The 27,710-nt window shown below is 44.7% G+C and overlaps 1 protein-coding gene across 1 annotated transcript in view; it reads left to right on the forward strand.

The window, feature by feature from the left end:
- Nucleotides 1-27,710, forward strand: part of LOC119963007 (protein sel-1 homolog 3-like) — a 129,954-nt gene that overhangs the window by 54,925 nt on the left and 47,319 nt on the right. The window contains 6 exon segments of the mRNA XM_038791459.1: nt 1,425-1,583; nt 7,414-7,634; nt 16,131-16,310; nt 20,680-20,799; nt 24,345-24,485; nt 24,746-24,808. Of these exon segments, the coding sequence (XP_038647387.1) occupies nt 1,425-1,583; nt 7,414-7,634; nt 16,131-16,310; nt 20,680-20,799; nt 24,345-24,485; nt 24,746-24,808 (884 nt within the window).

A 27,710-nucleotide genomic window follows, 5' to 3' on the forward strand; every position in this document is an offset into this window, starting at 1 on the left:
AATCAATGTTTGTCTGTGCACCATCATATCTTGTGTGTATACTATGACACTCAGTTTGCACATCTTAATTCTAATAAGTGCTAATCATCACAAGGAACCCAATACAGAATAGACTGGTGTAAAAGTAAATGTTTAGTGAACTTGGTTTTGGATGTTACGCACTTCAGGATTGCCTATATTAGCAGAACTACACAAACCTAAGGCAGTTCAAGTTTTCTGGGCTGGATAAAGCAGATGATTCATAGTGATTCACTCAGCATGGGTTTTACTAAAGGTGTTGCAACTGCATTGTTGCATCGTCTCTTGCCTTTCCTACTGAATGTACTTGACATTCTGTTTTAGATGTGGTCTGGTTTTGAGAGTACCATCACTGGTCCTGATATACGAGCAAGCTTTTGAAAGCTATTCAGAGTTCTTGGCAAATAATGACGGGACATCAGACTAAAAATCTTTGTTACTTTAGCTATTGGATGGATTCAGTGCCTCCCCGGGGATTATTTTCCATTGTGAGAAAGTAGCAGTGTATTCAACATCTGAACTGGTTTTAGATTTTTAACTATCAGGTTAAATGATGAAGCTAAAAGGTGAGCAAGCAAATTATAACAGATCAGAAATTCTGTGTTATGTTTCCTTTGTAATTGAGGCCCAATGTAGATAGCTGCTTGGTTCATTGCCATCCAATGTTTTTAATTCACTTCTGTTATAGGGATTTGCCAGTCTTTGTGTGACATTCAAGTATATGTAAATATATAAGCTTGAGTTTATTTTCTGGAGTTCTGTCACCTAGAAAGTTAGAAGGATGAGTCTCCATAACTCCATTATTCTGTGAATTGGCCATCCAGGTATCAGTGGCAGACTTATTTGAAATACTGTATGTTGACATGGTACATAAGATGAAGACATGTCTGTGAGTTTTTTGAAGGTGGTGCACGGATTCCTTTTGGATTGTATACATTTTGATTCTTGTGGCGCATCTTTAATTTGTAGGTAGCAAAATGGTAGATGCAAAATGTGGAACTTGTCACCATCCTGCAAGGTTACAATCCAATCTTGGTGGAAGAACTGACTTATCTTGGTTGAAGTCCTTCTCGTGATAGATTCCCAACCTATTCCTGTTGAATGTTTATGGCATTTCTTTACCCTACAGCATAGAGCAGTGTATACTAATGTACTCATATCAATGTTATGAAGATTGCTTACACTATGTAGTCCCCTTTCATTTCTCTGGTGTCACTCCTGAAATTGCTATTGTGATTCAAATTTCCTATTGCTTTCCCTTGGGAGGATTCATATAAAGAAGGAATTAACTTACAAATCAAAAGACAGCTGAGCACAATAAGTGATAGAGATCCACTTTACATTTTTCATCAGCAGACAGCCATTCTTCACAGTTTAGCAATGATTATAATCTGATTTATTTACAGATAGATGCAACAGTTATTATTCAGAGTTGGTCACTAAATATGGACCAGTAGATTACGACAAAGAAAAATGTGCAGCACATCCCTGGGGGAAAAGAACTGAGAAGAAATATAAGGCTTTCTTTGATCTAGTTCACACAATGGCCTTGCAGCCAATTTCAGGTAATTACAAAGTGTTTTGTTATGATCCCTGTAGAAACAGATGATTTTTAAAAAGAGATTTGTATTCTTAGCGACCAACCTAAAGGAATTGGATGACAAAAATTAAAAATGTTAAGACTTTTACAGTAACAAACTAAAATGAACATTGGCTTAAGATTGCTTAGTAGGTGACTGATGCACTAAGCACTTTAGTGTTTTAACAGATTTGAAACACCATTTATGTGTTACCACACACCCTCTACAGAATTGCAGTCTTTAAAGAAACCTGTCCAACGTTACTCCCAGCTACCAACAAGCTAACTTCTCCCCGTTTCAGAGTCGTAATGCCTAGTGATAGCAAAAATGCCGAACCAACCTCTAACAGCTACCTCTGATGATTCCTTCCCTGGCCATGGCAGGATGAAGCAAGTTCCATCAGCGCCACCTCTTTGGCTAGAGAACATCTTCCACACGCATTCTGTCTGGTAGCTAACGGAGGAATCCTTTTTCCCTCTGCTGACAGCAGCAGCTGCTGTCCTTGTCTCTCTCTGTCCGAGCCACTAAGCCTGCCCAAAGCCAGGGCAGCTTCTTCTACCTTTGCGTTCAGGTGTGAAATTGACATTTAAATTTTAACAGAACTGACCAGGTAACCAGGTCACCTTGGTTTATCGCCAACAAAACTAGTAGAAGAACACATGCTTCCTTTTTACTTTGAATTAAAAGAGACAGTTTAAAACATAACCAACTTATGACACTTAAATTCTTAACAGTTTACATAAACATAAAAATTGGCCATAACTTTGACTCCCATTGTATCTGTTCTATTAGTTTTTGCCTTTATGCTCAATACTCCCTCTTTTTTAAAATCTCACTTTCATCTGTTTTACGGACAGAGGAATTAGGAGCAGGAGTGGGCCACTTGGCCCCTCGAACCTTCTCTGCCATTCAATAAAATCATGTCTGACCTGATTGTAACTTCAACCTCATGTTCCTGCCTACCCCAGATCAACTTTCATCCCCGTTTTAATCAAGAATCTATCCAGTTCTGCCTTTAAAATACTCATAGACTCTTCTTCCACTGCCTTTTGAGGAAGAGCGTTCAAGAGAATCTCAACCCCCTGAAAGAGAAAAATGATCCTCATCTCTGTCTTAAATAATCAACTATTTTTTTTAAAGACTGACAAGGCCGGCTTGCATCTCATCTCATTTCTGTCCTTGTTGCTCTATAGCTGATCACTATGGTATAAAACTTGTGAATTAATAAGATAATAAGATAAAGCTTTTAGCTTCTGCCTTCCCTGTGTGGAAATATAGCTTCCTGGCAGTGTCTCACCTTGATGAAACAGATCCGGAACTCATCTTGTGGGAATCATGGAAGCTGGTCTGCACCCTTCCATACCATGGAGTATGACTTTGCCTCCCATACCTTTTCCAGAAATACAGAGGTAAATTTCCCCACAATGAAAATGAAGAATGCTTGTTCTTCACTGGCCAGGATTTTCTGATCCCACTCTTCTCAGGTGGGTTTAGTAACTGGAGCGGAAAATCTCGTGAGAGGCCAAATGGTGTTTTACGTCAGTGGAAGGACCCACCGGGATTATCCAAACCCACTGCCAGTGACGTAACAAGAATTCCATTTTAATAAATTTGAATGTCATTATCAGGCCTCTACACCTGATCATCAGATCCTCCCCCCCGCCGTTCAATAATCTATGCTGACCTGGTTTCCCAGGAGCTCAGGTGAGTGCATCGCTCAGGAAGGAGACGGTCATGACTAGGCACTGGCCCCTGGCACTACAGTGCCAGGGGCGCCATGGGATAGCGCCACGGGGGAGGTGTAGTTCCATCTTAACCATTGTGCCTTTAGAAATGGTGCCAGATCTTTAAAAAAACAAATTTGCTGGTGGGGCAACTCAATCTTTTATGTTAAAACAAACTTTAATTTAAACACCGAATTAACCACCTTTAGAACAGAGAAATAGCTTTAGTTAACTGTTACAACAGTTATTAAGTAAAATGAGAAACTTTAACTTATTTCCTAAACTTGCCTCCATTTCTAATTAAGCAAACCAATACAGTCCAAATACCACTTAGTTAATAACCAGGTTTCCACTTTTCTCTGTGCAGAATTTTTGGAGAGAGAACCTTTCAGGAGCAAAACTGAAACACCTCTTTTCAGATTAAATTTTAGGAAGAACTAACTTTTCAGACAGACCTGGTCCTCTCCTTAATTACATCATCTGTACACAAAGCATAAGGTATTCTTCTGTCTCGTCCCTTAAGATGTCCCATGATCTGTTTAGTCAGGCCCAACGCCATGGGCGCGATTCTCCGCACTCCCGACGGTGCGGAGAATAGCGTGGCTCGTAAAATTTTATGGCCACGCTGTTCCGACGCCCTCCCGCTATTCTCCCCCCCCCCCCCACGCCCGACTCCCGATACGAATCGCTGCCGCCGTTTTTTTTAACGGCCGGCAGCGATTCTCAGCTGATGGACTCGGCCGAGTTCCCAGCCCTTTACGGCTGTTTTACGAACGGCAAACACACCTGGTCTGGCCGTTCGTAAAAACGGCCGTAAACTGTCGATTTTTAAAACCATGGCACCGATTGGCACGGCAGTACCACGGCCGTGCCAAGGGTGCCATGGGCCCGCGATCGGTGGCCACCGATCGCGGGCCCGATGCCCGCGCACTCTTTGTCCTTCCGCCGCCCCGCAGTATCCATTCGCGGGGCGGCTGAGGGGCATCCCGGCACGCGCATGCGCGGGTTTCGCGCAAATGCGCGATGACGTCATCCGCGCATGCGCGGGTTGGAGTCTTCCAATCCGCGCATGCGCGGCTGACGTCATATGACGCGTCAGCCGGCGCTAACTCTGGCAAGCGGGCTTAATGAAATTCGTTAAGCCCGCGATACCCGAGTTTACGGCGTCGGGATGCTAGCCCCGACCGGGGACCAGAATCGGTTCCCGGTCGGGAAGGGGGGGGGGGGGGGGTGCTGTCGTCAAACCCGCCCGGATTTGACGCCAGCCTTACGATTTATCCCCATATGGGAGAATCGCGCCCCATACCCCTCATAAATTATCTACACCCCAATTGTCCTTTAAACGCTAATAATATTCCATTACCACAACATTACACCTGCAAAATCAATCGTTACCAGACTTTTATAACCCCTCAATGACAGCTTTAGTAGACTTTAGTGTCTGTATGCATCTTAACCCAGGTTTAATAGCGTTATTGCAAGAGTAAAATAAAATATGACGATTTCTTGCTTTTATCACAGTTCCTGACAATACATAAGAACATAAGAACTAGGAGCAGGAGTAGGCCATCTGGCCCCTCGAGCCTGCTCCGCCATTCAATTAGATCATGGCTGATCTTTTGTGGACTCAGCTCCACTTTCCGGCCCGAACACCATAACCCTTAATCCCTTTATTCTTCAAAAAACTATCTATCTTTACCTTAAAAACATGTAATGAAGGAGCCTCAACTGCTTCACTGAAGAAAGCGGCGTTGGTGCCAACGGCTTCAGCACCACGTTTCCCGCCCACTGCCACATTCGCCGAAAAATGGTAAAATTCAGCCCACTGTATTTAATTTGCAAATTAAAATATACGATACAAGGTTACACAGTTTCATTCTGTGACATGCAAATTATTGAGAAAGCCTGCAATTTTCCGGTCTTTTATTATGAGAAATATACCTACCTCATAATGTATTTTGAAACACAGAAAAAATAGGACCATTTGGCCATCAAGCCCGCTCCGCCATTCATTATGATCATTGCTAATCATCCAACTCAATAGCCTAATTCCGCTTTCCCCCATATTCTTTGATCCCTTTTACCCTAAGTGCTTTATGTAACTGCTTCTTGAAACGATACAATATTTTTCAACTACTTCATGTGGTAACAAATTCCACAGGCACACCACTGTCTGGGTGAAGAAATTTCTCCTCATCTCTGTCCTAAATGGTCTACCCCATATACTCAGACAGTGACCCCTGGTTCTTGACACACCCATCATTGGGAACATCCTTCGTGCATCTACCCTGTCTAGTCTTGTTATAGGTTTCTAGGAGATCGTCCTCGTTCTCCTGAACTCCAGCGAATACAATCCTAACCAATTCAATCTCTTCTCGACATCAGTCCTGCCAACCCAGGAAGTCTGGTAAAACGTCACTGCACTCCCTCTTTGCCAGAGTATCCTTCCTCAGATAAGGAGACCAGAACTGCACATAGTTTTCCAGGTGTGGCCTCACCAAAGGCACGGTTGCACAGTTGCTTCACAGCGGCAGGGATCCGGGTTCGATTCCCTGCTTGGGTAACTGTCTGTGCGGAGTCTGCACGCTCTCTCTTGTCTTAGTGGGTTTCCTCCGGGTGCCCTGATTTCCTCCCACAAGTCCCGAAAGACGTGCTTGTTAGGTGAATTGGACAGTCAGAATTCTCCCTCCGCGTACCCGAACAGGTGCCGTAGTGTGGTGACTAGGGGATTTTCACAGTAACTTCATTACAGTGTTAATGTAAGCCTACTTGTGACACTAATAAAGATTATCATTATTATTAATTGCAAGAAGACATCCCTGCTCCTGTACTCAAATCCTCTCACAATGAAGGCCAGCATAGCATTTGCCTTCTTTCCCGCCTGTTGCACCTTCATGCTTACCTTCAGTGACTGGTGTACGGGGACATCTAGGTGTCTTTGCATGTTCCCCTCTCCTAATTTCTGGCCATTCAGATAATAGTCTGCTTTTTTGTTTTTGCTGCCAAAGTGGATAACCTCGCATTTCTCCAGATTATACTGCATCTGCCATTGATTTGCCCACTCACTCAACTTGTGCAAATCACAGTGAAGGATCTCACAGCTCACCCTCCCACCCAACTTGGTGTCTGCTGCAAATTTGGAGATATGACATTTTGTGCCCTCATCAAAATAGCTGGGGTCCGAGCACCGATCCCTGCGGTACCCACTAGTCACTGCAAATTTGAAAAAGACCTGTAATTCCTACTCTTTGGTTCCTGTCGGCCAAACGGTTTTCTATCCATCTCAATACACTATCTCCAATCCCATGAGCTTTAATTTTACACGCCAATCTTTTATGCGGGACTTTGGCAAAAGCTTTCTGAAAGTCCAAATATGCCACATCCACTGGCTCCCCTTCATCAATTCTGCCAGTTAGATCCTCGAAGAATTTCAGTAGAATTGTCAAGCACGATTTCCCCTTCATAAATCCATGCTGACTCTGTCTGATCCTTATAATCTATATTCACTAACAAAATGACATCAATAAGCGAATGCATTTAAAATAATCTAGTCACTAAGTTAAATAAATCCTTGGCATCCTTCAGTAAGGATCCTCTTCCAAATTAAAATGGAAAACTATAATTCAGAGATTACTTACGCTAAATGTAACTACATTCAGACTAAACTACGGAAAATACATCCCTTATTAGTGTTTTAACATGCTTGAAACTCCAACACCACATTTATATGTTACAATATTCTAATTTATGTCAGGAAAAATTTTAAATAGTTCTAAGATACTGTACATTTTCCACATTACCCTTGAAATTCTTGTATGGGATGATCACTCATTTATTTTTGAGTTAATGCCTCTTCTAAATTCATGAAGAAATTGATTTCAGATGATCAAGTTGAGTATTTTACTTTTGTATCCCACTGTCCATTGATCTATAAGAAAATCTGTCAAAAACATTGGAGTTGTTCAGGAGTTTATAGGGGAAGCAGAACAGGGGTAGATGTCATTGGATAATAAAATCGCAAAATGTGCATTTCCTATTTTTATATAGCTTTCAGCATTTTTACAAATCTTTTGTTGTGATCTTGTACCTAGACTTCACCCATTCACCAAACCTCCGATCTGCGCTTATTAAAGTTGGCGAAAAGCTTTTCCAGAAGACCGTAGAGATGCTTGTTCGTCCAAACAGTACCCAGCAGATTGACCGCCTGACCATTCCATTAATGGAAGCTAGCTGCTGTGGTTACTACAGAGCAGCCTACTTCCTGGCAGTTATTTTTGAGACTGGTCTAGGTGTGGAAATACAACCTTTACAGGTAATGCAATCAATGGGATTCAACATTTATTTAAACTTTGTTGCCTTGTTAAACTGAAAAGTCCTTTCATGTGTTTCATTTTTAAAATTTAAAAATGGCAGATGTGCATCACAGGTAGAGGTCAACAGATCATATTGGAGGTGTCAGCTAATCGTGGAGGGTCCAATGGGAGCAATTAACTCGTTGAACCTTGAATATACACTCCTGGTGCTTCCATCCCATCAGCAGGGTAATAAAGACACAGACCTCAAGGATACTTAGCTTTTCACCTCCTTTACCTCCTGGGATTCCTGAGGCCAGGGAATCCCAGCCTGCATGAGTTAAAAATGAAAATAATCCTTTTCAAAATGGAGGCATGTAGCTTTTTGTAATAAATATTTTAATTTGAATTTTCATTTTAAAAACATGTAAAATATTCAACCAGATTCATACTATATACAAAACATATCCCCAGCCTCCCAACCCGTCCCTCAAATAACAAAAGAAATTTGTGAATAATTTTCCAGAATAACAGCAATGCAGCCATTTATGTACAACAGTTACCAGTATTCCATCCTTTCCATCCACCCCCCACAAACCCAAAAGTAGCAAAAACCAATCCCCACCAACAACCAGGGCTAAATCGCTGGCTTTGAAAGCAGGCCAGCAGCACGGTTCGATTCCCATAACAGCCTCCCCGAACAGGTGCCGGAATGTGGCGACTAGGGGCTTTTCACAGTAACTTCATTGAAGCCTACTTGCGACAATAAGCGATTTTCATTTCATTTCATTTCAAGATCCCCTGATTGACTATTCCTTTGTAAAACCCCTCTACGGATCCGCAGGGTCCTACCGGCAAAATAAAAGACAAGATCATCTTATAAACTCCTGTAGAAAAAGACTTCGAAAGGAAAACTGGAAGGCACCAAAACAAAAACCGAAATCTTGGAAAGATATTCATTTTAATCGATTGGATCCTTCCAGCCAAGGTCAGCGGGAGACTATCCCATCTTTTCAGGTCGTCCTCCTCCACCCTAACCAGGATCCCAAAATGTAGCTTCTGTAGTGAGGCCCAGTCTGGGCCACTCAACCTCTCAAATAATGAAAGTTAGACCTGGTCAGGCGAAAAGGCAACTTTCTCAGGTTAGCTCCCTTTCCTGGGAGATTCACCAGAAAACATTCGCTTTTACCCAGGTTCAATCTGTATTCCGAAAAGGAGCCAAAACTGTTGAGCAGTTTCATTATCACCTCTGCACTGGAGAGAGGGTCCGCCACATACAGCAACTGGACGTTTGCATAGAAGGTCACCCGATACTCCCTGTCCCTTCTGTCTATTCCCCTCCACTTTGTGGATGACCTCCATGCGATAGCCAGGGCAAACAGTAAAGGAGACAATGGGCATCCTTGTCTCATGCCTCTTCCCAGTGAGATGTATTTTGAGTTTAAATCATTTGTATGGACACTGGCAGTGGGGTTCTATACAAAAGCCAGATCTAAGATATAAAACTGAGCCAAACCTGCTGAAGACCCCAAATAAAGTAGTTCAATTCTACCCTATTGAATGTCTTCTCTGCATCCAGAGAAATAATCACCTTTGTTTCAGGGGATGGAGAGGGGGACAGAACCACGTTGAACTGTCTCCGGACATTGGCCAACTTGTCTCCCCTTGATAAATCCTGTCTGTTCTTCTGAAATCATCTCTGTGAGGCAGGACTCCATGTACCTCGCCAATACCTTTGCTAGCAACTTTTCATCTGCATTCAACAAAGAGATGGGTAGTACGACCCACATTCCACCGGGTCTTTATCCTTCTTCTATATCAAGGAGATCATTGCCTACACCAAAGAGGTTGGCAACATCCCACGAGTCTGAAACGCCTCAAACGTCTCAAGCAGCACTGGGGTCAGCAACCTGGCAACCATTTTGTAAAATTCAATCGGGAACCCATCTGGTCACGACGCCTTCCCTGACTGCATCAATCCCATACCATCCTTAATCTTCTCTAGAGCCAGAGAAGCTTCCAATTCCTCCCTTTCCGCCTCCACTACTAGGAAGTCCAGACCGTCTAAAAACATGTACATTAAGGACTCATCCTCCGTGGGTTCCGATTCGTACAGGTTCTGAAAGAAATCTTTGAATGCCCCATTAACCTTGTTTGGGTGGAGATCAATCACCCCCATCCCTATCTTGCACAATTTCCTGAGAGGCCGCCTGCCATCTCAGCTGGTGACTAGCCTTCTCCCCATGTTCTTAGAGAGCACCCCCCCCCCCCCCCCCCCCGCCCCAGACGTTGCAGCAAGTGCACTGTCCTGTGGAGAGAAACCCAAACTCCACCTGTAGCTTCTTCCTGCTGCCCAGCAATTCTGCTGTCTCATTGATCGAGTATTGACGCCAACTTCTGCCTCTCTGACCTTTCATCTTTTGGTTGTGTGCTTTAACGGAGATAATCTCCCCTCTAATGACCACCTTCAGCGCCTCCCATTGTGTTGAAGGAGAAATATCCTCAAAGCTCAAATATTTCTCGATGATAAAGGAGGTCTTGGCGCAAAAACTTTTATCCGCCAACAGAAAAGTATCAAACCTCTAAAGGGGTTGCTGAGCAGGACCTGGATCAACCATCATGTCTACATCGTGTGGGGCTTGATCAGAGATCATCATTGCTGAGTATCCTGACTCCACCACCCCAGCAGCAAGGACTATCAGCAGACAATACAGGCTCTGATTGGTGGACTCGCCTTTAGAGCAGGACAACAGTTTGCCAGATGTTGGGAGGTGGTGCAGACTTACAGCGGTTCAGACACGGATCTCCTGAATTGGTGGGAAGTTTCTGAACTTTCATTGAGTAAAGGTGCAAAGCAGCAGCGAGGTTTCAGCCATTGGGTCAGGTGGACTGCCTGAGGCAAAAGTGAGGTCACTGACCAACATCAGGGTGTGAGAGCCTGCGATGACTTCAACGAGGCGAGGAGATGGGTGTTGGTCAACGGCCATCAGGGGGAACTTTCGACCTCCAGGCCAAGGCTTAAGAGAGCGGGCAGCCAACCAAACTAAGAACAGAGGCCACCAGGCCAGATAGGCAGCAGCAGCAGCTGCCAGGCAGCCAACCTGGTCGTCAAGGCCCAGCCACAGCTGAGTGAGAGCCGAGAGGTGAGCAGTGCAGCAGTCGGGAGATGCGAAGAAAGCCAGGTAAGCGTTAGCGTTGATGTTTTTGAGTAATTGGGGCGCAGTGGCCAGCGAGAGCTGGGCGACTCAACCAGAGCCAGAGGTCAGCCAGGGCTGAGAGTGAGAGGACTGGGCTGGGCAGCAACCAGATTGGGGGGGAAAAAGAGCAGTGGCCAGGTCAGATAACGAGCTCACAGCAGCCAGGCAGCCAGCCAGGAGCACACTGGGTTGTCGAGGCTCGAGGCCCGGCCACCTGAACGAGAGGTGAGCCGAGCAGCAGTCAAGAGGTGCGAAGCTACCAGGCAAGCGCCAGCGTCGTGGTTTTCAGGGAATCTGGGAGGAGCGAGGCGACTTAACTAAAGCCAGAGGCCAGCCAGGGCTGAGTGTGAAAGGGCTGGGCAGCAACCAACATCTTCCTTCTTGGATTTACATGTTGAATTTACTGCCTTTTTTGGGGTCATTCTTCTCTCTAATCGATGCCGCCATCTGTTATGATACCCTTGACCACTGGCATCACAGCTTCCCCCAAAATTCTTGGCAGTGGCCAGTTACTCTGGCAGTGAACTCCTGCTCATCCTCACATGAAAATTTTGGAAGACTCCCCACCCCCACCACCAGCACCACCACCATCACCAGTCTCTCATGAGCTTTGTTTAGTTTGTCACTGCTTTTGAGCAGCTTAGACAAATGGGTGATTTTTTTTCAAGGAGGTTACACTCAACAGAAGACTTTAAAGATTCATATTTGTGAATCCTTGAAATCAAGACTGATCATCCCCAGTCAATATGAAGAGATACCAGGAATCTGGATGTCAAGAATGCAGGAAGTTGAAGGCAAGGCATAGGGAAGAAGCTCGGCTAAAAGACAGTTTGGCACGTTACTTCAAAAGATTCAAAATATTGAAGTGCCCAAACTGCACATTCATCCTCAACAACAGCCACAAAATGCTTTGGTGACCTGTCTGATGACTTTGACCTGTCAAATTCTGGAGACAGCACATCTGCTGAAAACCTTGAACAAGGTGTGGACTATGAAATGGGGATGGAACTATAAGGTACTGTTCAAACTCTGTTCTTCTGCTGCTGAAGTGAGAGAAGAAACCTACCCTGAAGATATTGCCTTGTATCCTAAATCTGATCCACTGGGTATGATTGAATATTTCCTAAAAATAGAACAGAGAGCATGGGTAATATGGAAAATTTGAAAAAAGAATGAGGTCGAGACCGAAAGTAGTTTAGATGTATTCATGAGTCCCGTTTTTTGGAGGGTGAAGAGTAATGGCAGGACGGAAAAGAGAAATTAGTTGATTTTTTTCAGAAGCCTTTAAGGCAGTTGACTGTTATGCTTGGAAGTTATTCCCTGATTGTCGTAAAGGGAAACAATCATTTGTTGGTGGGTACTCTAACTGGAGAAATGTTGGAAAATATATTGCTGATCATGAAACTTCTAAAAGTCACATGAAGGCTATCTGTATATTCGTTCAAAGATGTAAATTATCTGGAAGAATTGTTTCTGCATTATCGGCTCAGTTTGAAAAGGTGTGTTCTTACTGGAGGAAATTGCTGAGATGTGTTATTGCCACAGTCAAACTGCCGTCTTCCTTGGGACTACCTCTAGGAGGACATGATGTGTCATCAGTGTCAACTTGAAGAGGTAATCTTTCGGCCTGCCTTGAATATCTCCGTGAATTTGACAAACTTCTCAAAGAGGATTTGAAAAGTCATCAATATTGTGTCTCCAGGAAGACCAACTATTTGATGCACAGAACCTACGATGACATCACTATGCTGGCAGAGCGGCTCAGACACCAATTCACTAATGAAACCAAAGGTGCCAAATACTATTCCAGCTACAATCCCACACTTGAGTGCCTGGAGACAACAGTTTTGGAAATCCTTTCAAATTTAGGTTTGTACATCAGATATTGTTGTGGGCACAGCTTTGATAATGCCGCAAATATGGCAGGAAAATATTCAGGTCTACAAGCAAGACTGAACAATGCAAGCACCTGTGCATTATTAATCTCATGTTCTTTGAATTTAATCTGCAACGCAGCAGCTGAATCGTGTGGAGCAGCCGTACATTTTTTGACTTTGTTCAAGACTTGTATGCCTTATTTTGGTTTCTATGCATCACTGGGATATGCTGCAATCACTTGGAACAGGCACATGGAAAAGATTTAACGGTCAAAAGAATTTGTGATACTAGGTGGTCCGCTCGTGCAGATGTTCTGGCTTTGAGACTGAACTTTGTTGATATATAGGAATGCTTCTCAGACAAAGCCACGTCAAAATCTGAGAAACCATCTGTGACAGCTGAAGTAAAATTAGCAGCGAAGTTTTAAAAAGTACAAAATTGTTTTTTCTGACTTGTGGAAAGGTTTAATTCAACACATTAATGCTATCAGCAAATCGCTGCAAAATATTGACATTGAATACTTCACAATTGTTAGCCGTGGTTAAACGTTTTGTCATGGAAGCTGAAAATGACTGTACCTTGGTGGGAGCAGAGGCACTAACATGAACAAAGAATACAGGTCCCTCTGATGATAATAAGTATACAAGACACAGGAAATTATTAGAGACAATGAAATCACTTTAAAATGGAAATAGCAGATCATATTGTGACTGCCAGTGTTATTTGTAACACAATAATGGTGCAATTGCAGAGTAGATGTGAATCTCTGAAGAAGACTGGCGAATTATTTTGCAGGCTTTCGACAAAACTTTGGATGTGGTAAGAGATTAATTGGATTCTACCGAGAGGACATAGACACAGATCTTTTTGTTAGAGTAAGTGAAACAATTCATACATTTCATCGATAATGATGATCTCAGCTTCGAGGTCACCAGCTGATTTGCACAGACTTGCACGTGATGGTTTGCAGGCAACCTTTCCAAATGTGCAAATCATTCTGAAGACCTTTTTAACAATACCTGCCACAAATGCTTCCGATGAACGTTCTTTCTCTGTATTGAAGAGAATGAAAAATTATTTGGGAAGAACATTTGACAAGTTCAGCAATAGTGTCAATTGAAAGTGCATTCTTACAAGATTTTACCTGTGATGCTGTGATTGATGATTTTGTGAAGAGAAAGTGCAGAAGAAAAGCCACCTACGTTGCCATGGATTGCAAACCACTGATGAAGCAAGAAAATCTTAAAAAATCTGTTCCTCTACCATGTTCTCCAGTCTAAACTCTGTTCTTCAAGAGAGAACATATGCTGGTCTGATATAATGGCTGGTGGTCAGCTATAGGCAGCTATAACTGGTGAGTAACTGTCATCGCCCATCGCTCTTACTGGCCTTCAGAAAGACTCTCCTTACTCTTCTGGACAATTAAAGAACTGAGTCCCTGCCAGACAGTTGCCAGCAAAGCCACTGATATTAGACTTGGACTGCACATTACACTTCATTGAAGTAATTGCTCCTGCAATGGACTTTTTCTGGCTCATTCTGTCCTTCATTGGTCTGCTGTGCTGCAGTCACGCATCAGCTGATTTCTCCATTCCATTATCCATCAGCCAGTTCATGTTTGCTCGCCTCAAGACACACAGATCGCAATATTGACCATCTCTATGGTCGTGATAATGGGTAGGCCTGGATTACAATTTATTAATTACAGTACAGGACTGTTTATGTTCAAGAGCACTACAGCATCCTGTGTGTGAGCAGTGAATTTGGGTTACTGTGTCTTGCATTGTGTGAGCTGAGGGTGGGCGGGGTCAAGAGGACATGATGCATCGGGGCGGAGCACTTTGAGGGCAGACTGCCACGTCACCACGGGAAGGGGGGGGCATAATGTGGGGCCCCGTAAGGCTGGAGAGCGCAGAGCCTGCAAAATTGTAGGTTCACCTCTGCCAAGAAGGCAGGATTTCCGTGCAGGCTTCAGAACCCTGCCACCATAGTCAAATGTGGGTCAGAAGCTTGCACTGTGTGAGAAATAGTCACCCAGCTGTGACTTTCCCCAAATTCTCAGTTGATAGCACACCCTCCAATTGATGTGGGCTTTTCAAACTGGAGGACTATTCGGGAGCCCCCAGCACATTGAAACAACAGGATGCTTTTTCATTTACAAAATTGCCTCACCAACTGGCTACCATTGGGGTGGGGGAACCCATCCACAGGGTGACCTAAAGTGGCAGCTGAAGCCAAGCTCATGTGGAGGGCCCGTAACTCTCCCAGGAGATATTGAACCTTGGGAGTCCCACTTGAAGGCTGCCTCTGCCAGATGTACTGTTCACTGATGCCTCTGGGGAACAGGAGGTCCAATAGAAACTTCTGAGGAGAGGCCTTAATTGAGTACAGGAGTGAAGTCAGAAATCATTTCCCTAATTTAAGCAAGTCCGCCACTCAAAAGGAAAATGTTGTGCGTTCTTTGCTTTCATTTATTGAGTAAGATAGATTGTATTATAGAATTCCCTGCCCAGTGAAGCAGTTGAGGCTACCTCATTAAATGTTTTTAAGGCAAAGGTAGATCGAGTTTTGAACAGTAAAGGAATAAAAGGTCAAGATGAACGGGCAGGTAAGTGGAACTGAGTCCACAAAAAGATCAACTATGACTTTATTGAATGGCGGAGCAGGCTCGAGGGCCCAGATGACCTACTCCAGCTCCTAGTTCTTATGTTCTTATTATAGAATCCCTACAATGCAGAAAGAAGCCATTCAGCCCATTAAGTCTGTACCGACACTCCGAAAGAGCAGCCTACCTAGACCCACTCCCCTATCCACCCCGCCCAACCTGAATATCCCTGATCTTTAAATTGGCAATTTAGCATGGCTAATCCACCTAACCTGCACATCTTTGGACTGTGGGAGGAAACCGGAGCGCCCGGAGGAAACCCACACAGACATGGAGAGAACGTGCAAACTCCACACAGACAGACACCCGAGGTTGGAATTGAACCCGAGTCCCTGGTGCTGTGAGACAGCAGTGCTAACCACTGTGCACCATGCTGCCCATTGAGTGACTTAAGTGTGATGATGGCTTTTGATTTGTATGTTCATATTCCTCTAAAAGAAAGAAGTTTACCGATTTCAATTTACATTCTTTGCCTCGCCCTACACATGAAATGAAATGAGCCCGATCTATCACATTGTTATTTGGCAAGAGTTCAGTTTATGTACACAGGCTTTTTAAAGTTACATGCATATTTTTGTGTTTATCCAATGGAGTTAGTTGTTTTGTCAGTCATTAAAATCTCAGCAACAAAGCCTAGTGATCAATTTTATAGTTTGTTGCTTTCTTTGTTTAAACTTACAACTAAAAAAGGCAACTACAAAATATAACTTTTTGCAGTAAATCTTTGTATTCAGCCTTCTTTTCTAAAAAATAGAATCTCATTGATATTTCATCAGGGTTTGTTGTACAGTCTGGTTGCTGCGCAAGGAAATGACAGACTTGCTTTACTGCATCTTGGATATAAGCATGATCAAGGTATTGATGGGTACCCCCTGGACTACGAAATGTCATACAGTTACTACTTAAACATTGCACAACAGACTATTAATGATCGGCATGTATTTGATGGAGAACAGGTAAGTGTTATGGACTCGAGGGCGTGGTTTATGTTGCCTGTCTGGTGGGGGAGGCTGAACCTGATAGAGCCAAGGGACCATCTTTAAAGGGCGTACATAGTTGAAAATAGTTTAATGACTGTAGTATGCTATTTAATTTGAGGGGACAGAATCAAATAATCAGTTATGAATAATTATGAATCGTTATAAGAATTATGTTTTATTTTGATTTTTAAACTGCAAGAATATTTTTAAGGGTACTGATGTATCAACCCTGTCTTTTAAGATCTGGTTAAGTCATGGCCTGCCTGCTATCAGTTGTACTTCTGTTATTGATATAGTTCATGATTAATTACCTCTCTTAACTGGATTCATCAGTGACACTAAAGATCAGTGTGTAACACATTTTTCAAAAACAAAATCAAAAGTAATCGTTATACTCTAGAAATTTTTTTAGAAGGTGACTAATGCTCAATTTTTGATTTATAATTCAAATAATTGGGTGCAAGACATGCTAAACAGTAAAGTTCTGATGCTATGAATCTGTGATCTACGAAAGAATATGAAGAACTATTGAAGGTGGACCCTGTCTGTGTGGAGTTTGAACATTCTCCCTGTGTCTGCGTGGGTCTCACCCCACAACTCAAAGATGTGTCTAGTAGGTGAATTGGCCAGGCTAACTTGCCCCTTAATTAGGGGAAAAAGAAATTGGATACTTAAAAAATTTATTTTAAGAAACTATTGGAAGGTAGACCACGTTCGGGCATTTGTGGGTTATTTTTGAAAACTTAAATTTGAAACATCAGTGGTAGGTAATTGTCGAGAATCAATGTCCACCTGAATTTGAGACAATGAGCAGAATTTTCCCATAACCAGTCAGAGTGTCAGACCATGGGCGAAATTCTCCGACCCCCAGCAGGGTCGGAGAATCGCCTGGGGCCACCGAAAATCCTGCCCCCGCCGTGGCAGAGATTCCCCGCCACCCGGGAAATGGCGGGGGCGGGAATCTCGCCACTCCGATCGGAGAGCCCCCTGCGGTGATTCTCCGGCCCGGATGGGCCGAAGTTCCGCTGCTGGGAGGCCTCTCCCGCCGCCGAGGTTTGAACCACCTTTGGAACGACGGGATCAGCAGCGCGAGCGGGCCCCGGGGTCCTGGGGGGGGGGGGGGGGGGCAGGGGGCGATCGAACCCCGGGGGGTGCCCCCACGGTGGCCTGGCCCGCGATCGGGGCCCCCCGCTCAGATTCCGGGCCAGTGCCCTGGGTGCACTATTTCTCCTCCGCAGCCGCCACTGCCTTCGCCATGGCGGAAGCGGAAGTGAACCCCACATCGCGCATGCGCCGGCAGTGACGTCAGCGGCCAGCTGCCGCTGACGTCACTGCTGGCGCATGCGCCGACCGGCGAAAGCCTTTCGGCCAGCCCCGCTGCCGGGGGCGCCGGTTTTTTGCGCCAGTCTTCTGGTGCCAAACGCTCCGGCGCTAGGCTGGCCCCCAAAGGTGGGGAGAATTCCCACCTTTGGGGAGGCCCGACCCCTGAGTGGTTGGCGCCACTCCCCTACGCCGGGACCCTCCGTCACGCCGGGTAGGGGAGAATCCTGCCCCATGACTGAAAACTGGCTTGTATTTTTCCCGATGCACTGCCACGTTTTCAGACCAGATCTTGCACCACCCTGATAAACCAAAAATCACGGGGTGTGGTTTATGTTGCCCATCTGGTGGGGCTGAGCGTGATAGAGCCGGGGGCCCATCTTTAAAGGGCGCCTCGAAAGAGCTAAAACTTCTCCCATTACATCTGTAATCAGGGCTCTCCGACACCCCTTCCCATGGATCAAGCATTAGGGTGCTTCTTCTCTTTCATAAGAACATAAGAACTAGGAGCAGGAGTAGGCTATCTGGCCCCTCGAGCCTGCTCCGCCATTCAATGAGATCATGGCTGATCTTTTGTGGACTCAGCTCCACTTTCCGGCCCGAACACCCTAACCCTTAATCCCTTTATTCTTCAAAAAACTATCTATCTTTACCTTAAACACATTTAATGAAGGAGCCTCAACTGCTTCACTGGGCAAGGAATTCCATAGATTCACAACCCTTTGGGTGAAGAAGTTCCTCCTAAACAGTCCTAAATCTACTTCCCCTTATTTTGAGGCTATGTCCCCTCGTTCTGCTTTCACTCGCCAGTGGAAACAACCTGCCCGCATCTATCCTATCTATTCCCTTCATAATTTTAAATGTTTGTATAAGATCCCCCTCATCCTTCTAAATTCCAATGAGTACAGTCCCAGTCTACTCAACCTCTCCTCATAATCCAACCCCTTCAGGTCTGGGATTAACCTAGTGAATCTCCTCTGCACATCCTCCAGTGCCAGTATGTCCTTTCTCAAGTAAGGAGACCAAAACTGAACACAATACTCCAGGTGTGGCCTCGCTAACACCTTATACAATTGCAACATAACCTCCCTAGTCTTAAACTCCATCCCTCTAGCAATGAAGGACAAAATTCCATTTGCCTTCTTAATCACCTGTTGCACCTGTAAACCAATTTTCTGTGACTCATGCACTAGCACACCCAGGTCTCTCTGCACAGCGGCATGCTTTAATATTTTATCGTTTAAATAATAATCCCATTTGCTGTTATTCCTACCAAAATGGATTACCTCACATTTGTCAACATTGTATTCCATCTGCCAGACCCTAGCCCATTCACTTAACCTATCCCAATCCCTCTGCAGACTTCCAGTATCCTCTGCACTTTTCGCTTTACCACTCATCTTAGTGTTATCTGCAAACTTGGACACATTGCCCTTGGTCCCCAACTCCAAATCATCTATGTAAATGTCATCTTTACCAGTGGCCAACAACCAAACAACTGTCACACAATCGCCAGGCTATCCGTCCCCCCCCGTCCCCCCCGGTAATATGCTTGATACCCCCTTGATGCTCTACTCCTCGTTGTAACTGCAAGTTCCCCCCCACAATCGCCACTCCCCCATTTGTGGTTTGAAAAGAGGAAGTGAAAGGAAACGTAGCCATTTTAAAATAGCCAGCAGGTGTCAATCAGAACAAGGTTGTTTATCACACATTGTGTTTAGGATCAATGGCGGGTTCTTCAGATGCATTCAAGCATGAAGAGAAAGATAAATAAACAATTACCTACATCTCATGCCAACTGTGTTTAAACCATTAAGCTGTCAATCAAAAGCTAGTTAAAGGTACTGCCCTGTAAAATTGAATGAATCATAGAATTTACAGTGCAGAAGGAGGCCATTCAGCCCATCAAGTCTACACCGATCCCTGAAAGAGCACCCTAACTAAGCCCACACCTCCACCCTATCCCCATAACCCAGCAACCCCACCTAACGTTTGGACACTACAGGGCAATTTAGCTTGACTAATCCACTTAACCTGCACATCTTTGGACTGTGGGAGGAAACCGGAGCACCCGGAGGAGACTCAGACAGACAAGGGGAGCACATGCAGACTCCGAACAGACAGTGACCCAAGCTCAGAATCGAAACCGGGTCCCTGGTGCTGTGAAGCAACAGTGCTAAGTGCCGCCCCAAATGCTAAGTATTTCAAAGGATCTTCTAGGATTTCAAGGCTTTTCCAATGCTGTGGGCTTTCTAGGAAGGCTCAAGCACTTCAAAAAAACAGCAGGTCTAAAAGTTAGGGCTGAGGAAACAGATGCGAGGAACAGGAAAGTCTTCCTGGCTTGAATCATGCCGACAGTAATATTCAGGTTGCTCAGAGCTGGTAGGGGCAGTCCAGTCACTGGACCCCATCCCAGGGGTTTGGGTGGCTGAAGGGGAGACTGAGGGGCTGTGAGTGGGGTAGAGCTGGGTGACCCTCATGCCCGTGTGGTGTGGGGGGTGTGACCCATTTATTCCCATGGTGGGGGAGAGGAAGCCCCTCCTTGATAAGGGGTTGGAGGTGCATCCTTTGTCAGCATTTGTGTTGTGGGGAGAGGGGGCCTGGTATCGGGGTGCCCTTTCAAAATAGCGGCTTGACACAAGTAAGTGTGTTCACTGCTTTGCAAAGGCCTGTGAATACCACCCCGGCGACGCTCCTAGCACCAGCAGGACATAGTCCCAATTCTCCACTGGTGAATTCACATAGTCTTTGAAGCAGACAAACCTGCCACAGGGGTTGGATCTGGGATGAGTTTGGTCTATATGGTACAGCTACTCATCGGACAAACAAACTCAATCTTCAGCAGAGTGCAAATGTTTCTCCAATTGCATGAATTTTGTTTTGCGACTTTACATAATATTCCTCTTCTATAATTTTACTTTGCTGAAATATGAGCTTTTGGTCGCATTTTACAAATTCTCCCAACATGTTCTTTTGCCATAACTGCCTTTAGCAATCATGTAACAATAATTTCCTACTTTTTCAGGCCTTTGTTGAATCAGTGAGGCTAATGGATGATTCCGCTTTGCAGAGTCAAACTAAAGAAAACGATGACATCTTTTTGTGGCTCAGGTATCAGGCAAATCATGGGGATGCATTTGCTCAGGTATATATTGCATGCACTGTAATATTTTGCTTTATTCTATTCATTCACACCTCCTAGCAAATCACTCCTTGCCAATATATCTTTTGCTGCTATTCTCATAAAAACATTGGATTCTTCGATCAGAATTTTCCAGCCCCTTCTCCCCACTTCCCCCATGGCAGGGACGGTGAGCCATTGAAATCTCCATTCACGTCACTAGAACCAGAAGACCCTGCCGGCATCAAGGGCTGGAAAAGTCCGGGCTGGAAAATGAGTCTATGGATTACCCATTCCGACCGGCATATGGTCCAAAGGAAGTTTGCAATTTGCCACCATGGGGATTGGATGGGGAGAGGTAGGGAGAGGAATGATACATCTTCTCTGGTGGATGCATGTCTACAATGTCATCTACCTCCCCCGTTACCATATCTCATCCAATGCTGAAATCTTCAACTTGTTTTTTGGAATATTTTGGACATTTTAATGCCCTCTTGCTGTCTTTCCATCTTCCACGCTTTGTAAACATCAGCCCATCCAAAACTCTGTTGTGAATATCCTGTCCGCCACCAAACCCCATTCATCCATGAAATGTCTCCTCACTGCCAGTATCGCACGTTCAAAATTCCATTCTTCATGGTTAGATTTCTGCATGGCCTTGCATTTCTTCTCTGTAACCATCTCTTATTATGCAATATCTCCTAAGCTCTCTATTCCTCAGATTTTAGAGCAGGTTTGTCCAACCTTTCCAAGTGGGGGGGGGGGGGGGGGGGGGGGTGGGGGGGGGTGCATGTTTCATTTTTTTTCCTCAATCTTGCAGGCCTACCCAACCTCGAGTTGTTCCCTGACCTACCTGACCTCCAGCCATTCCTGGGCCATCCTGACCTCCAGTTGTTCCTGGGCTTTCCGAACCTCCAGCCATTCCCGGGCTTCATGACCTCTAGTTGTTCCCCGGTCTTCGTGACCTCCAGTTGTTCCCTGGCCTTCGTGACCGCCAGTTGTTCCCCGGTCTTCATGACCTCCAGTTGTTCCCGAGCCCTACTCATCTCCAGCCATTCCAGGGCCTTCATGACCTCCAGTTGTTCCCCGGTCTTCCATGATCTCCAGTTGGTCCCTTACCTTCCTGACCCCAGCCATTCCCAGGCCTTCATGATCTCCAGTTGTTCCCCGTCGTCCTGACCTCCAGTTGTCCCCAGGCCTTCCGGACCTCCAGTTGTTCCTAGGCCTATCCAACCTTCAGTTGTTCCCGAACGAATAAGTATTCTTATTTCCCCGTTTTATTGGTGTTCCATTTTTAAATATGCAAAGCCAGTTCAGACCAATATTCTTATCCCTGCTTTACTGTTTTTTTTTTCCTTCTGGGGGGCCCACCTGACCTACAGCCACTTGGCGGACCTTCCTGGCCTCCTTCCAATTTCTGGACGCTTGTTGCTTCCTGTTTGCCACCCTGCTTGTCGTTCATTTCCTGAGCCCTTGCTTGCTTTCCTTCACCCCACTTTTCCTTGTGGCCTCCCCACGTGTTCCGCCATGTTGGCTCTGTGCTCCTTCAGGAACCAGTGTCTGCGTAGTCGGGTGAGAGCGAGTGCTCTGAAAACAAGAGAGCAGTCAATCACCTTCACAATACTCGCTATTTGTCCAATCAGAAACTGATTCTCTCCCGAATGTGCTTTCGATAGTTTCTTCAACCCGGAAATTTGAGAGAATCGGGGTGCGATTTACCGGCCATGTCATGCGAAGCCTTTTCCGGGATCTACCCGGCTTTTCACGCCTCACGAGATCTAACGAGATCTTGCGAAACATCATGATCTGGGTCCTGCCCATTGTGGACAGGATCAGTATTTGGCAAATCTGCATATTAGAGTGAGTAGGTCATCTCACTCTAGCGCCCCTGATCTACCCGAGGCATTGGGATCTAACCCCTTCACCTCGGAGACCTTAGGCCAGCGCCATTCAGTACTGGTCCCCATAAACAGGGTCTAGGCAGAATGGCACGGTGGTAGGGGTGGTGGGGTCTCCCAGAGGATCGGAGGCCCCTGGGTGGTTGTCCTACGGGCGGGGTGGCCACCTGGGCACCTTGGCAGTGCCACCTGGGTGGCAGCAGCACTGTCAGGGTGCCAGGATGGCAGTGTCAAGGTGCCAGGCAGGCATTGTGCCCATGCCAGGGATCAGGACCAGAAGTGCCCTGTCCTTGTGACGTGGGGTGCGGGCAGGTGGTCGAACGACCCGCTTGTAAGTGACTTGGGGCATCAGGGCATCTTAAGGATTGCATTGTGGGGGTTGAGAAATCAGGGGCACCATTTAAAAATGGCACCCCGACCTCTTCCTACACTGAGGAGTTCTGGCGAGCGGAGCTCCTTAGTGCAGGACTAAGCTCAGCCTCGGCGGGGTGTTCAATAGCGTGGTCGTCCTTGGCACTGTGAATCTGGGAAACACCCGACTAAACGTGCTTGACGCAGTACTCTTGCAATTCGGTTAGGTCGCGCCCTCGGTCTCTAATTTCACACACAGATCATACTCTTCAAATTAACTGTAATTAAATGTATGTCTGGATATGGAGGTTCTGGGGACCAGGTTGTGCATGCAGGAAAGTAGTGGACAAGCATGTTCTCGAGCATCTTCCCTCATTTTCCCTATTATTGGCAATGATGGTTTCAGTCACCTCGACCCCACACTGTAGAATTCCCTCCATAAACCACATCTTCCTCTCCACTATTTAAGTCCTCACTCAAAATTTACCTTCTTTGATTAGGCTTTTGATTATCTCTTCTACTATTCCACCCCCCCCCCCCCATTATTTTTTGTCCATGTATTTTGGATTATATCTCTTTAAATTGCCCTGGTTATTTTTCTATGTTAACCATGCTTCATGAATGCAAGTTATTGATGATGAATATAAAGAGTGTGATATTAATTCAAATAATGAAATACTTTCCAAAATGAAATATATTGTGAATAAATTCAGTACAGGAAGCAAGTCTGAGTGTCAGTGATGCTCAAATACAGCAAAAATATTGGGCCAGGTCTTCTGGCCTCTGGAACATTGGAAGACCTGACGTATGACCCAAGATGCAAGTCGAACCTCACAGGTGCCGACGTGCTCATTTTGTGGGAATTTCTCAGAAAATTTCATGTTTTAACTATACAACTGACCCCCCCCCCCCCCCTCCCCCAGTCACTCAAACTGATCCTGCCTTTCTCCCCCTCAACCCCTCCCCCTGACTACTCCACCTGTTGGATGCCTGGCTGCTTTTCTCTGACCCCAGTGTTCCCAAGATGCCTTCTGTGCTGATTCTCTCTGCTGCTTTCACTGAGGATTCCTGTGCTGAGCGAGTTCTTACGCATTGTGGATTTGAAGGCTGGCCTTTTAAAATCATATCCAGGTAGCTTTCACTCTGATCAGTGTCGGTGCAATGGTTCTGACTCTGATTTGGGCCACTGTCGTTTAATTCATTAAATACTAGTGGGAAAAAATGTAATCATATTTTCATAACATTTAAAGTAATTGAAGGTTTATTCTGATTTAGTAATTCTATTCTAGCCAAACCTAAAAAGTTTATTAACACTTGCAGCAAAAACTTGCAAGAATGCTTTATTGGGGACAACATGGTGTCACACGAGATGTGAACGCTGCTATGGAATGGTATTCGAGAAGCGCAGAAGAAACAGGAGACCCACTAGCGCTGTATGAGTATGGACTTTTTCTTTTCAAGGTAGGTGTTATAAATTTTGACGACTGTACATATCTTCTCGGCACTTTGGATTTCATTGCTACGATAAATTATTTCAACTGTTTTTCTTTCAAAGTTGAGGCAGACTGCGACCTGGTGAAAGGTCACATATCTGAAACTCTGTTTTTCCCTCCACAGGAGCTGCCTGACCTTCTGAATATTTCCAGCATTTTTTGATTTCATAACACTGAGTTCATCCTTTAAATGATATATTAACTCTGTTGAATTGAAATTACTTTTAGGGCCGTGGAGTGGAAAAAAATACTGAATTAGGTTTAAAACTGATCCATGAAGCAGCTTCCAAGGTAAGATCTTTGCACAATGCAAACATGCGTTGTTTAACCGTTTTGTTTATCTTTTGAATTTTACATTGGAATACTTGAGAATCCTGCAGTATTTAACAATCCTAGCATTCATCGTACATCCCCAGTCTTCCGCTGAAAGAGTGCAATATAATCCAAAATAGTCGATCGGGAGTACAGAATTTGAGTATTGCTGAACAAAGAGAGGAAGTTTAGCTGAGTTCAAAATTAGTGCTGAGCTATGTTTTAAAATCAGTATGAGAGCATTGCTGGTTAGACGAGCATTTATTGTCCATCCTAATGGCGCCTGTTTCAGCTAAACAGGACAAGTGATAGCCATTTGCTGATATATTCCCCAGGGCAGTTACTTGACGAATTAGGGTCAAGTTGCTTAGTTTAAATTTCAAACAATGCTTGGCAGTTATCTGTTAGCCACCATCAACTGGTGCATTTTCCATGGCAACTCCTCTACCAATCAGAGTCCACTTGCCAACCAACCAGCATTCTCTTCTCATAGAGTATAAATTGTTGTTTTCCCCTTAGGTTGGTATTCTTGAGAATTGTCCTGATAAATTCAAGATGAAAAGCTTCAACATGTGTCTTTTTTCAGCAATAATCTCCAATGTTGAAAAACGATGGGTATTGCATTGAATTGCATAAAATCAAGAACATAGAATCAGCCGATTCATTCCAACTAGTTTTCCTAGTATTTATACATCATAGAAGTATCTCCCAACTCTAATAATCCTGCCCCCATATTCTTCTTTTCCCTCCTCCCTCATTTAGGCTCATGGGTCAAGGCTGTTTGCTTCAACCACTCCATACGAGTTCCAGATTCTCCCCAGAGCTGTGTCATTGTTCATATTTGATCCAGTCTCCCCTTATGCTATGTCTGAGTGAGGGTTCCAAATTATTGCTGAGCTATTTGTTTTACAGGATGAGAGCACTGCAGGCTAGTCTAACATTTATTGTCCATGTTTAATTGCCCTTGGGAAGGCGGTGGTGGTCCACCTTGTTGAACAACTGTAGTCCTAAGTGGTGTAGGTACACCCATGGTGCTGTTAGGGAGGGAATTCCAGGAGCTTGACCCAGCGACAATGAAGGATTGGCAATATATTCCCAAGTCAGGATGGTGTGTCACTTGGAGGGGAACTTGCAGGTGTGGTGTTCCCATGTGAGGTGGTTAATGCAGGACTGAGGGTGTTGTACCTTAATGCGCACAGTATACGGAACAAGGTAAATGAGCTTGTTGCGCACATTGAAATCGGCCGGTATGATGTTATGGGCTCACAGAGATAAGGCTGCAAAGGGATCAGGGCTGGGATAGAAATATACTTGGCTATGTGTCCTATAGAAAGGACAGGCAGATGGGAAAAGAGGGCGGGGTTGCATTGTTAGTAAGGAATAAAGTTAAAGTGATAGCAAGGGGCGATATAGAATCAGAAGGCATAGAATCTGTGTGGGTAGAGTTGAGGAATCGCAAAGGTAAAAAGACCCTGATGGGAGTTATGTACAGGCCCCCTGCAGTAGTCAGGATGTGGGGCAGAAAATACATCAGGAGATAGAGAAAGCATGTAAAAAAGGCAATATCACAATAATCATGGGCGACTTCAATACGCACATGGACTGGGAAAATCAGGTTGGTAGTGGATCCCAAGAAAAGGAATTTTTGGAATGTTTAAGAGATGGTTTTTTGGAGCAGCTTGTGGTAGAACCCACGAGGGAACAGACAGTTCTGGATTTGGTGATATGTAATGAGGCAGACTTGATTAGGGATCTTAAGTTGAAGAAACCCTTAGGGAGTAGTGACCACAATATGATGGAATTTACCCTGCAGTTTGAGAGGGAGAAGCTGGAGTCAGATGTAATGATACTACGATTAAATAAGGGTAACTACAAAGACATGAGGGAAGAGCTGGCTAGAGTTGATTGGAAAAGGAGCCTAGCAGGGAAGACAGTGGAACAGCAAAGGCAGGCATTATTTGGGAGGCACAGCAGAAATTCATCTCAAGGAGGAGGAAACATGTTAAGGGCAGGACAAGGCATCCATGGTTGACGAGGGAAATCAAGGACAGCATAAAAGCTAATGAAAAAGCATACAAAGCGTCAAGATTTAATGGGAAGCCAGAGGATTGGGAATCATTTAAAAACGAGCAGAGGACAACTAAAAAAGCAATAAGGGGAGAGAAGATGAAATATGAGTGCAAGTTAGCTAGTAATATAAAAGAAGATAGGAAGAGTTTCTTTCAATATTTAAAAGGTAAGAGAGAGGCAAAAATAGACATTGGACCACTAGAAAATGCAGATGGAGAAGTAATAATAGGAAACAAAGAAATGGCAGACAAACTGAATCGTTACTTTGCATCAGTCTTCACGGTGGAAGACACCAGTGGGACGCCAGAGCTCCAGAAGAATCAGGAGTCAGAGGTGAGTGCAGTGACCATCACTAAGGAGAAGGTTCGGGTGGAAATGAAAGGTCTGAAGGTAGATAAGTCACCAGGACCGGATGGGCTTACACCCCAGGGTCCTAAGAGATAGCTGAGGAGATTGTGGAGGCATTAGTGATGATCTTTCAGGAATCACTGGAGGCAGGAAGGGTCCCAGAGGACTGAAAGTGGCTAATGTAACACCACTGTTTAAGAAGGGCGGGAGGCAGAAGATGAGAAATTATAGGCCGATTAGCCTGACTTGGATCATTGGTAAGATTTTAGAGTCTGTTATTAAAGATGAGATCCAAAGTACTTGGAAGTTCATGGTAAAATAGGACTGAGTCAGCACGGCTTTGTCAAGCGAAGGTCATGTCTGACAAATCTGTTGGAGTTCTTTAAGCAGGTAACAAGGAAGTTAGACAAAGGAGAACCAGTGGACGTGATTTATTTAGATTTCTAGAAGGCCTTTGACAAGT

This window comes from Scyliorhinus canicula, chromosome 3 (genome assembly GCF_902713615.1).
Source record: "Scyliorhinus canicula chromosome 3, sScyCan1.1, whole genome shotgun sequence".
Taxonomy (NCBI): Eukaryota; Metazoa; Chordata; class Chondrichthyes; order Carcharhiniformes; family Scyliorhinidae; genus Scyliorhinus; species Scyliorhinus canicula.